Source organism: Schistocerca nitens, chromosome 1 (genome assembly GCF_023898315.1).
Source record: "Schistocerca nitens isolate TAMUIC-IGC-003100 chromosome 1, iqSchNite1.1, whole genome shotgun sequence".
Lineage (NCBI taxonomy): Eukaryota > Metazoa > Arthropoda > Insecta > Orthoptera > Acrididae > Schistocerca > Schistocerca nitens.
This window is the reverse complement of record NC_064614.1, coordinates 384,863,223-384,875,278: the sequence shown is the minus strand read 5'-3', so window position 1 is coordinate 384,875,278 and position 12,056 is coordinate 384,863,223. Positions and strand designations below refer to the sequence as shown.

General features: G+C 37.5%; 1 protein-coding gene across 7 annotated transcripts in view; it reads right to left on the bottom strand.

Annotated features, from left to right (window-relative positions):
• Positions 1-668: 668 nt before the first annotated feature.
• Positions 669-12,056, bottom strand: part of LOC126249129 (kinesin-like protein KIF22) — a 317,400-nt gene continuing 306,012 nt past the window's right edge. For all 7 annotated transcript variants that reach the window (XM_049950791.1, XM_049950819.1, XM_049950826.1 and 4 more), the window contains one exon: positions 669-987. In XM_049950791.1, coding sequence (XP_049806748.1) covers positions 970-987 — 18 coding nt within the window. In that variant the 3' untranslated portion in view covers positions 669-969. The remainder of the gene's footprint in view (positions 988-12,056) is intronic.

Here is a 12,056-nt window from a genome sequence, read left to right as displayed (position 1 = left end):
AAAGGACATTGTGCAAAACAATTGTGTGTAGATGCATTATGTCAGAATTATTTTAACAGTTTCCTGAAGTGATGATTTATGAATTTGGAAATATTACACTGTTTGTGAGGGCAGTAGTGAGTAATGGTATGGTTTATAGGGTGTATAACTGCATATGAAATCAGTGGATGAAACAGCTCATCATTGTCTGTCAGCAGCTTTCATTGGTGAAAAATTTTATAATGTGAACAGTTATAAAAAGTTTATTGTGGACACTTACAACCTGAAAGATTAATTTGGAAGAGCAATACAGTTGCAACCTTCAATGTGAATGTGGAAAACTTTTTAACTATTAAGACAAGTGTGGCTGGGTTAGGCATTGTAAGAAAGAGTGTTGTTTTTGGAAAGGCAGTAAATGAAGTAGAATGGACTGTACTATTATCCTTTAAAGCAACATTTCTTCACTTCAATCTGAGGAACATTAATATTCATAAAGTGAAGAGACACTTGTTCCTATTAGGCAATATGGTCAAGCTCTCTTAGCAACAATTCATGTTCTCTGTGTTAACTATTCCAGACCAATGCCTGATCACTGCAAAATTAAACTATAAAAGGAGGGTAAGGGAGGTTGAAAGGTATAACATTTTTATTGATATACCCCGAAACATCATCAAATTTCTACAAATGTATTGACAATAGTACATATCATTTATTAGATAAAGAAAATATCTAAAGTTTCGAACATCAATTACAAGACTAGTGTAATAAGATCAAAAAACTTAAGTTCTTAAAATATACAAAAATTACACATTTGCAGTTCAGAAAATGTGAGCTTTAAGAGTGCTTATGAGGCACCCTTGAGCCTCCTATTCTGTATATTACCATTTTCTCTAAAGTGAAATAACTGCACACAATACACTGCAAGTACCCTTTGTGTTTTCATTTCAGTGTAAAATATTGGTGGCCTGTGGTTATATCTTCAGGGATGATTCATATGACAAGGTTTGCCTAGAATCACATACAAGATACATGAAATATCATGATATTAAATAATTTTTTCATTGTGTTTTATGAAACAACACGTCTTATAAAATAACACCACCTCATACACTACCAACATACAACTAATTATAAATAATTGAGTATTTTTCTTTTTATGACATTCTTGACGCCACTATGGTCTTCCTTAATGATACTTTTTATTTTTCTTCTGAACAGAAATAACAAGAAAATGGTATTTAACTTTTTATGTTTTGAAATAAAAAGTCAAGCAATATTCAACTGAAAGTGTATACTGTACGTTGACATATTGGAAGCAGTATGCCAGTGTCATATTTCAACTAGTATTTCGGCTCACCTAGTCAGTTGTTACCATGGTCTTTGAGAAATATCTTTGACTAATAATTGAAACATCCTGGGTATTGGCTTTAATCCTAGTCACTGCTTAAATTCTGAATACAAATTATATCAATGGAGACAAGATTTCCAGTACAAATATTCACCTTCACCAATTGTCCTGTCAAAGAGGGCGGAGAAGGCAGTCAAAACTACTATACTGAACAGGTGAATATACACTATATATATCCACAGGACATGTGGCATGTAATTGAAGAGGTGTAATGATGATCTTGCCATTCGAAAAATATCATGGATTAGCCCCTACTCATATCTGAAGTAGGGTACAGACAAAGGAGCACTGACCGTGAGAAAGAGACTGTATAACAAATGAAAGGGTAACATGTTATGAAGTGGAGTGTTGAATGTCAGAAGTGTGAATGTAGTAGCGAAGTTAGATCTGAAAATCAGAAATGCAAAGGCTCAGTCTAGATCTACTAGGGGGTGAACCAGAGAGATGTGGAAAGAAGATAAGGATTTCTGGTCAGACAAATATAGGGTAATATAACACAATTAGAAAATGGTCTAATAGAAGTATGGTTTATCATGAATAGGAGGGTAGCAAAGGGGGGTGAGTTACTGTAAACATTTCAATGATAATTGACAGTGGCAACAAAATATTCAGGGACACATGCTGAGGTCGCCAACAGATGAGGGGTTAGAAAAGTATATGAGGATACCCAATATGTAATTCAGTAACTGATTTCAGCAATAAATTTTAGCTAGTAATAGTGAATACACTGTTCAAAATTCTCAAGAGGAGGATGTACAATTCAAAAAGACTGGGAGGAGAACAAGTAAACAGGAGGGTCTAAAGCCAAAGGCGAACGGATCTGTTTTGTTTATTGTATTGATTGTGCACTTAAGCTGTTGAGCTAACATACAAGTAAATAGTTGTTCGATGTACTGTTCAAGTCAGAAATATGTAATGAGCATTAGTAAGAGAAAAGACCGCACAGCAAAATAATGAATGGGTCCATGAGGCGACTCACAGCCAGCTGTACATGAGTAAAATGAGTTTTCCAATTTACTTGCTGTAAACAATAAAAGCTTATTAAACTATAAAAAATAACTTATTCTGAATTTCTACACCACTGTATATAATACCTCTCATTCTATTCTGAGGAAACTATATGGCACACAAATTTCCAATTACATTGCGGCAAAAAATTTGAAGGGTTTTCTGTGAAAAATGTGGTTGCTGGCTACTTCACATTGGTTAATTTTAGGTTATACATATGTAACTAACATATTGAAATCGTTTTTAAAGCTGGAAGGAAAACCATTTCTAACTACAGTATAGAGAAAACAGCACACTGGCACCTTGTGCACTGCCTGACTGGGTTATGTGCAAGTAGTCTTCAACTCAGACGTGAACAGTTCGTGCAAATTTCTCAAATTAGTGACGGCGATTTGTTGTTGTATTGACTGCTGGAAGAAAATTATGAAGAAGAGGAAGAAATTCCATAGCAACAGTTAAATAATGGAAAAGCTGCACACTACTCATATTTGGGGGAAAGCTTGATTCTTATCTTTGACTAATAATTGAAACATCCTGGGTATTGGGTTTAATCGAAATAAGTGTCCAAGGAATAGAAAAGCAACTGGAATCACTCAACAGAGGAAAGTCCACTGGACCTGACGGGATACCAATTCGATTCTACACAGAGTACATGAAAGAACTTGCCCCCCTTCTAACAGCCGTGTACCGCAAGTCTCTAGAGGAACGGAGGGTTCCAAATGATTGGAAAAGAGCACAGGTAGTCCCAGTCTTCAAGAAGGGTCGTCGAGCAGATGCGCAAAACTATAGACCTATATCTCTGACGTCGATCTGTTGTAGAATTTTAGAACATGTTTTTTGCTCGAGTATCATGTCGTTTTTGGAAACCCAGAATCTACTATGTAGGAATCAACATGGATTCCGGAAACAGCGATCGTGTGAGACCCAACTCGCTTTATTTGTTCATGAGACCCAGAAAATATTAGATACAGGCTCCCAGGTAGATGCTATTTTTCTTGACTTCCGGAAGGCGTTCGATACAGTTCCGCACTGTCGCCTGATAAACAAAGTAAGAACCTACGGAATATCAGACCAGCTGTGTGGCTGGATTGAAGAGTTTTTAGCAAACAGAACACAGCATGTTGTTATCAATGGAGAGACGTCTACAGACGTTAAAGTAACCTCTGGCATGCCACAGGGAAGTGTTATGGGACCATTGCTTTTCACAATATATGTAAATGACCTAGTAGATAGTGTTGGAAGTTCCATGTGGCTTTTCGCAGATGATGCTGTAGTATACAGAGAAGTTGCAGCATTAGAAAATTGTAGCGAAATGCAGGAAGATCTGCAGCGGATAGGCACTTGGTGCAGGGAGTGGCAACTGTCCCTTAACATAGACAAATGTAATGTATTGCGAATACATAGAAAGAAGGATCCTTTATTGTATGATTATATGATAGCAGAGCAAACACTGGTAGCAGTTACTTCTGAAAAATATCTGGGAGTATGCGTGCGGAACGATTTGAAGTGGAATGATCATATAAAATTAATTGTTGGTAAGGCGGGTACCAGGTTGAGATTCATTGGGAGAGTGCTTAGAAAATGTAGTACATCAACAAAGGAGGTGGCTTACAAAACACTCGTTCGACCTATACTTGAGTATTGCTCATCAGTGTGGGATCCGTACCAGATCTGGTTGACGGAGGAGATAGAGAAGATCCAAAGAAGAGCGGCGCGTTTCGTCACCGGTTATTTGGTAACCGTGATAGCGTTACGGAGATGTTTAATAAACTCAAGTGGCAGACTCTGCAAGAGAGGCGTTCTGCATCGCGGTGTAACTTGCTGTCCAGATTTCGAGAGGGTGCGTTTCTGGATGAGGTATCGAATATATTGCTTCCCCCTACTTATACCTCCTGAGGAGATCACGAATGTAACATTAGAGAGATTAGAGCGCGCACGGAGGCTTTCAGACAGTCGTTCTTCCCGCGAACCATACGCGACTGGAACAGGAAAGGGAGGTAATGACAGTGGCACGTAAAGTGCCCTCCGCCACACACCGTTGGGTGGCTTGCGGAGCATAAATGTAGATATAGATGTAGAATCCTAGTCACTGCTTAAATTCTGAATACAATTATTATTATTATTATTATGATTATGTGAAAGTGCATGTGCTCTCATTTCTTTGCGACACTTATCAGTCATCATTTACTAAATTAATATGATTCATATTACACAATATGTTGGAGAGAAATTACATTTGTAGAAATCAAATTTTAATGCAGCCTACTGTCTTCATTTAATCTAATACCTTCAGGTTACTTTCAGGTTTGAAACCTAAATGAAAATTCCAGCACTCGTACAAACACTGGAAGTCTTACATAGTGTCCCAGAGCAGCTGTTACTGCAAGAAATTGATTTATCAGCTCACGGTCCCATAAAAGGTAAATATAGTTGCTGCAAGGGAAAACCAATATTTACATAAAAAAAGTTTCACTGCCATCTGAAGCTAAAAGCAGTGGCAGTTCAAAGCTTGAAATTGTGAACAGTAATGAATTTAAAAGCTTATGTGAGAAGTTCTAGGCTAAAGATTTATCACAACTTATTTCACAAAACTTTTCATTTAGTGAGTTGGATTACTTACATTTCATAAGAAAGTCCATTTTGAGCTGTAGTACAGGGTATATACGCGGACAAGGATAAAAAATTCCCAGATTTTTCATGGATTTCCTGGTTAAAAATGCACTTTCTCTCGGGTGATTTAAGTGACATTATACTTTCCCACAGAACTGTAAAACGTATCAACCTTTGAACGGTTATGGTTTTATACACCAGAGTAGAATTTCCCGGCACTTTATAAAACGAAACTCACAGGAAAAAAATATATTTTGAAAAGATCTTTGACGTGCTGCAATATGTAAGCTGCGTATTTTCATACTAAGAAAGTATAAACTCGAATTCCACCAAACCTCACCATGTTACTTTCCGAAGCATTGAAATTGAGATTGCAATGCACTTTCGTAAGATAATCATGGCTCACGTCACGTGATCTTGCCAGTTGATGACAGTGGATATTCAGAGCATAGGACATGTGATGTAGACAGCCAATAGCAACATCCCTGTTAAGTAGTGCGAACACACCAAAAGCAAAAGTTAATGGTTTAAATTCATATACATAGTGTTGCTACAAGAAAAGCACAGCTTTCACTTATAATGTTGACATTTTTTGCACATGTTACACTTTAACACACATCACACAAATGTGCCAATTAAATTTTTAATAACGACATAAATGCCTGATATTCTGGGCTCTAAATTCTTCTAAATGGCTCGTCATCAAAGAGCTGTTTTTTAAATGAGATTCAAATGCTCTGAGATTAAGAAACTCATCATACATTCTCGCACATAGTTTATTTTGCATAAAAGGAAGTATACTTTGTTAGTAATGCTTTTCAAACCACCATTCCAAATATTTTCCAGCAACCTGTTAGCAATAGGTTCGTTTCAGCAGTTGCCAGAGAGCGCTAGATAACAGGCGTCACCGCACTTGCACAGCTACAAAGACGTAGGAAGCCTGTATGTTCATACATGTGAAACATTAAAAGATCTATCGTATGTCATAAAAGAAACAAGACACCAGAGGATACTCAAATTTTGTGAACCGTACTAAAATGAACACTTGTATGTCCAGATTCCCAATGAAGTAGGCCTCGACTTGATATTAAGCTTTTCAGTGTGGTTTTCTGGATACAAATTCTCTTGGAGTACCAGTACTGTATTATTTCATATTTGGATCTTTATTATGGCACAATGCCATACGTACTAGAAGATGAAAACGTGTGCTTGAAATGCAGCGAGCAGTCGAAACTAGCCAATAATGTGTACTTAAACACTTCGTTTCAAATAAATTGACTGCCTCTGCAAAAAAGATTTCTTCAGCAAACCGAAAAAAATAACTTCATTGTTCTGCAAGGCGATTAATGCTTAACTGTCGGAAAGGTGGAAATGAAATAAAATCTGAAACTAATAACATATTTTAGCCTTCCATAATTATGTTAAAGTATTTTAATTCACTTGAAGGCTCCCAGCCACAGAATTCCGTTTTGTTTTCATTCGACGTGAGCGCAGTAAAAGAAGAGGAAACAGCAAAATCACTAATTGTAAATACGGGTCACGTGGACACTATCCACCTCCCCATTATAACTCAGACTGCTCTGCACATCACTCCCGGATATACAATATTTCCGAACCGCGGCAATACTAGATAGTGGTGCCTCCATTCCCCCCCCCCCCCCCCTTCGCTCGAGTGTTTGAGATATCATCTCAACAATTTACAAAAATCGACTTTCCAAATATATGTTCATTTTGTAGTGCACATTTTTCTGAAGAGTCTCATACATGAAGCATACATGTTCATGGAAATGTAAGAAATGTTATTAGGTCTTAAGTGTGCCAAAGGACAGTGCCATGCCTCATCACACAGCGTTCTTCTACCGCACGTCACTGTTTTTTGCTCTGTGGAATTGAACGTGTATATTTTGTAATGGATGCCATCAAACTATATTCAGAACAGTGGAAATTATAATAAGCCTCTCCCGCTTCCAGTCGGCCTGTTTGACATTCTGCCCTTCTTAAAAAAAGGACTCACAATTAACACTGGGTGGGATTATTTGTAACCGGGACAACAGGTACTCTTCACAAAATTTGCACTCTTTATTGCCTCTAAGCCAATACCTTGCTAATTTGTGTAACATAAAATTAAATACAGAATACATTAAACCAGTAAAGACAAGAGACACGCAAGACAGTACACATTTCTTCAATCCTTAGGTCCTAGCACTTTTTTCTCTCTAATCTTGCTACAGCTTTAAATGGTACGCTTTCCTTTCCGCGAAAGAATCTAGAACCTCAACGAAGTTTGTCAAATGTTTAGCTACAGGAAAATCTGAAATGTCGTTGTCTAATACTGAAAAAGCTTTTAATACAAATAGTGCCCAAGACTGGTGTGGTTTCTCGATCTGATTACGTCTATTTTCTCAAGCATGAGATCCAAAAGTAGTAGTACGAAATTTTTCTATAATGTAAGTGTAATAAAGGTTTAGAAGACTTGCTATTAAATAAGACAACAGCACAGATAATATTCCTTCATAATTTCTAAAATCACTGGGGAAAGAGGCAATCAAATTACTACTCAAGTTGGTTTGTAGAATCTATGAGACTGATGACATACCCACAGTGTTTCAGAAAAATATCATCCACAAAACCCCATACATAACAAGGGCAGCAAAGTGGAAGAAGTATTGTTCAATGACTTTAATGGATTATGCACCCAAATTACTGACAAAAATATTTTATAGAAAAGTGGAAAAGAACATTTAGAAACTTTTAAATAATGATCAGTTTGTATTTAGAAAATGTAAATGCACTTAAAAACATCAACACACCTTTGTAGGGTTTATTTATCTAAAAAAAAGCATTTGACAATATAAAATGGTGCAACATGTTAGAATTTCTCAGGAAAATAAGGGAAAGGCAAACACTCCCCTATAGCAGATCAATGCGTGGAGGACAGTAAAACATAACACATTCACACTCACAATCATACAGACACCTAAATGCTCTCTACTGTGGCAACAAGAACCATGAGAGAACAATAAGAATAGAAGACAATGTATTAAGCATTCAAATTACAAAAAATATAAGGCAGGGATGTAGTCTTTCATACCTGCTGTTCAGTCGATAAATCGGAAAAGTAATGATTTAAACAAAAAAAGGTTGAGGAGTGGGATCAAAATACAGAGTGAAAGGATACCAAAGATAAAATTTACTAATGGTATTGTTATTCTCTGTAAAGTGAGGAAGAATTGCAGGACCTGTTGAGAATATTGAGTCTAATGAGCAACCACTATGGACTAAGAATAAAATGAAGAAAAACAAAAGTACTGATGACTAACAGAAGTGAGATTAGTGATAAATTCAACAACAGAATTGGGGCACCAAAGTTAAGGAATTCTGCTATCTGGAAAGTAAAATAACATGACAACCAAATTAAGGATATAAAAAGTAGATAAATTCAACCAAAGTGGGTTTTCCTCGGAAGAATAATTCTACTAGTTTCAAAATTTTGTCTTAATCTGAGGAAGACATTTCTGAAGATGTACATTTGGACTATAGCATTGTATGGAAGTCAGTCATGGACTGTTAGAAACCTGGAAGAGAAGGGAATTGAAGTACCTGAGATGTGGTGCTGTAGAAGGATATCGACACTGAGGTGGACTGATAAGATAAGAAATGAGGAGGTTCTTCACAGAACTGGCAAGGAGAGAAACATACAGAAAATACTGGCATGAAGAAGGAACAGTATAACAGGTCACATGCAAGATGTCAAGGAATAACTTACATGGCACTTTAAGGAGCTGTAATGGGTAAAAATCGTAGGGGAAAACACAGGATGGAATGCATCAAACAAATAATTGAGGATGTAGGGTGCAAGCGTTAATCTGAGATGAAAAGGTTGGCACAGGATAGCAATTCATGCTAGGTCACATCAAATCCATCAGAAAACTGATAGTTTTAAGGTAGTCCACAATTTAGTACGTAACACAAAGTGCAAGGAAACTCACCATGACTCTCACATCTGGCAAGCCTTTGCGCACATATGAATTTCTAACTGCTAGAAAAAATTCCAGGATACATTCATGAAAGGGGAAAGGGGCTACCTACCTATATAAAAATCTTTTTTGTTCTGTTTATAGATTGTGAGGAAATCCTCAACAACATCTAGACTGTCACCAAAACAAAAATACATAATACATATACACAAAAGAAAATGTTCTCCACACTGATCCTGATCTTAGTAAGACTGAGTTACTGTCATCTAAACTTATAGTTCCCTGTGCCATTGCTAATAGAACAATAACATGGGAATTTAGTTACATAAAGTGTAGCATGTTGAATTAAATGACAATGAAACATACAACAAAATTTTCCTACAATATTAGCAATGCTCATCAAATACATGTAAGACATAGTATATGAATGCATAATAAAAGGTATCTTATATTACATGAGTTGCACTTCAAAAGTATTTATTTGTCAGACTACTATTTGGGGATACATCCCATCATCAGTGGCATATATTGCACACAACTTCATCAAACAACTTGTATGTCAAGTATAAAATCTTTATGGTGGTTAAAAATGATGTGGGTGCCTGCAATAAAAGATGGTCGTGTGTACATGCTATAGCTCTGAAACGCTAAATGGCCACACTTCCTCACATCTCACTGTGACAGTAGTGTATGACACCATCAGGACATACTTTACTTATGTTAAGTGTTTCAAAATCTTTTGGATCAAAGTGCCTAGCAACAGCAAACTCATGTTTAATTGCTACTTCAATTTCACTTTCTTGTATGACATATGAAGTTGCTCACTGACACCATTTGAAATTTCAGAGGAGAGATCTTTATACCAGTTAGGTTTGTCTTGAGCGATTCAGTGATTCTGATGGATGTACTTCCTGTTTCATCTTCTGACTGTGAGGCTGGCTTCTGTTACATCCCCCCCCCCCTCCCACATTGTTTTCAGTTTTCAATATTGATATTGTGGGCACAATTTCTCATCAGGTTTCATATTGTTCTTTAGATCAAAAGGATAAGAACAGTACTTGTACAGCAGTTTATACCTATCTAAAGCAATGCAACGTGATAAAAAGATTTGAATATTTTCAGCAGGACAGTAAGTCATTCTTCTTTTAAGTAATTGTTGTTGCTCTGCTGAAAATTCTTTTACTTTTCTGAATCCTTTTCGAGATGCAAATGTCATGTGATTTGCAGAATTATCTGCAAAATCAATGCTACTCTGCAATGAAATGTTGAATTGAAAGTCTGTGAAGCTACAGTCTGATTCTAACTTCTAATTGACTTTCTTTCAATGCAGAAATGGCAGATGTAAAATAATACTAATAGTAATAATAATAACAATAATAATAATTGTGTGTTCACAGATGGTGAAAAGTGTCATGATGAATTCCAAAATAGTGAGAAACAATAAATATTTTTCAGCATCATAGGCTGAGCAATATAATTTTCATTTTATGAAACTCAGAGGCAACTAGAAGCAGCTTTAACAGATTTTACATAATTTTCAAACACTCAGATTCAAAAAGTCCACACATTCTTTGTTCAAAATAGTCACCACAGGACATTTTGAACTTCATTATTTACTGGTTTGTCTAACAAATGAAAGAAACTTGTCCTGATCAAACAAAATGAGCTCTTTTCAATGCTGGAAAGAAAAATCAAATCTAAGGTGACCCTTTCAAAATATAGCCTTCTTAAAATTAGACAAAATTGATGAAAAAATTATTTGGATTGACTTTATTCTTGGATAATGACAATATTATGACAAGGGTAGTTTGCTATCAGCATATAGAGGTGATGTTGAATTGCAGACAGGCACAACAAACAGACTGCTATATGTTTGAGCTTTAGGCCAAAAGGTCTTTCTCTAAAACAGAAAACACACATGCATTGACACAAGCACAACTCACACACATATGACCCCTATCTCAGGCCACTAAGTCTATACTGAGCACATTATCTGTGCCTGATGGAAGAAGAATCTGTGGGTGGTGGGGACAAGGAGGCAGCTATGGCAGGGAAGGTGAGGGATAGCAGTGTAGGGAAAGATGTACTGCTGTTTTTGGCAGCATGCAGGGACATGATGGGGAGGGGAGAGTTGGGGTTGCCCCTGAGTGTAATTGGGAAGTTTGTGGGGGAGGGGAGGGAATGAGAGATGCAGATGAGGGGAAAAAGACTGCTGTAATAGAAGACTGTGTGGTGCTGGACTGGGAGCACGGAAGGGTACCGGTGGGTGAAAAACAGGGACTAGCAAAGGTTCAGGCCAAGGGGTTACAGGGTGGACTGCCCACTTGCAAAATCCAAAGAAGCTAGTGTTGGTAGGACGGATTCCAATGGTGCATGCTGTGAAGCAGTCACTGAAGTGAAGCATGTTGTGTTGATCAGCATGCTCAGCAACTGGGTGGTCCAGTTGTCTCCTGGTCACAGATTGTCAGTTGTCATTCATGCAGACAGACAGCCTGTTAGTTGCTACGTTCACATAGAAAGTAGCACAGTGGTTGCAGCTTAGTTTGTAGATCACATAACTGGTTTCACAGATAGACCAGCCTTTATTGCAATAGGTGGCATCTGTGACCAGACTGGAATAGGTGGTAGCAAGAGGATGTATGGAATAGGTCTTGCATCTAGATCAATTGCGGGCCATAAGGCAGGGGCATGGGAACAGTAGTGGAGTAGGGATGGATAACAATATTGTGTATGTTTGGCGGGTGGCGGAATACCACTATGGGAGGGGTGGGACAGATATTCCTCATTTCAGGGCATGATGAGAAATAGTTGAAACCCACGTGGAGATTGTGATTTAGTTATTCCAGTCCAAGGTGGGTCCGAGTCATGGGGAGAGTGTCCTTTGTGACTGGACGGTGGGGATGTGGGAGCTGGTAGGTGACTGGAGAGACCAGGCACGGAATATCTGTTTTTGTACAAGGTTTGGAGTGTAATTTTGGTATGTGACGGCCTCAGTGAGACCCTTGGTGTGTTTGGAGTGGGACTGTTCATTACTACCTGTTTTTGTACAAGGTTGGGAGTGTAATTTTGGTATG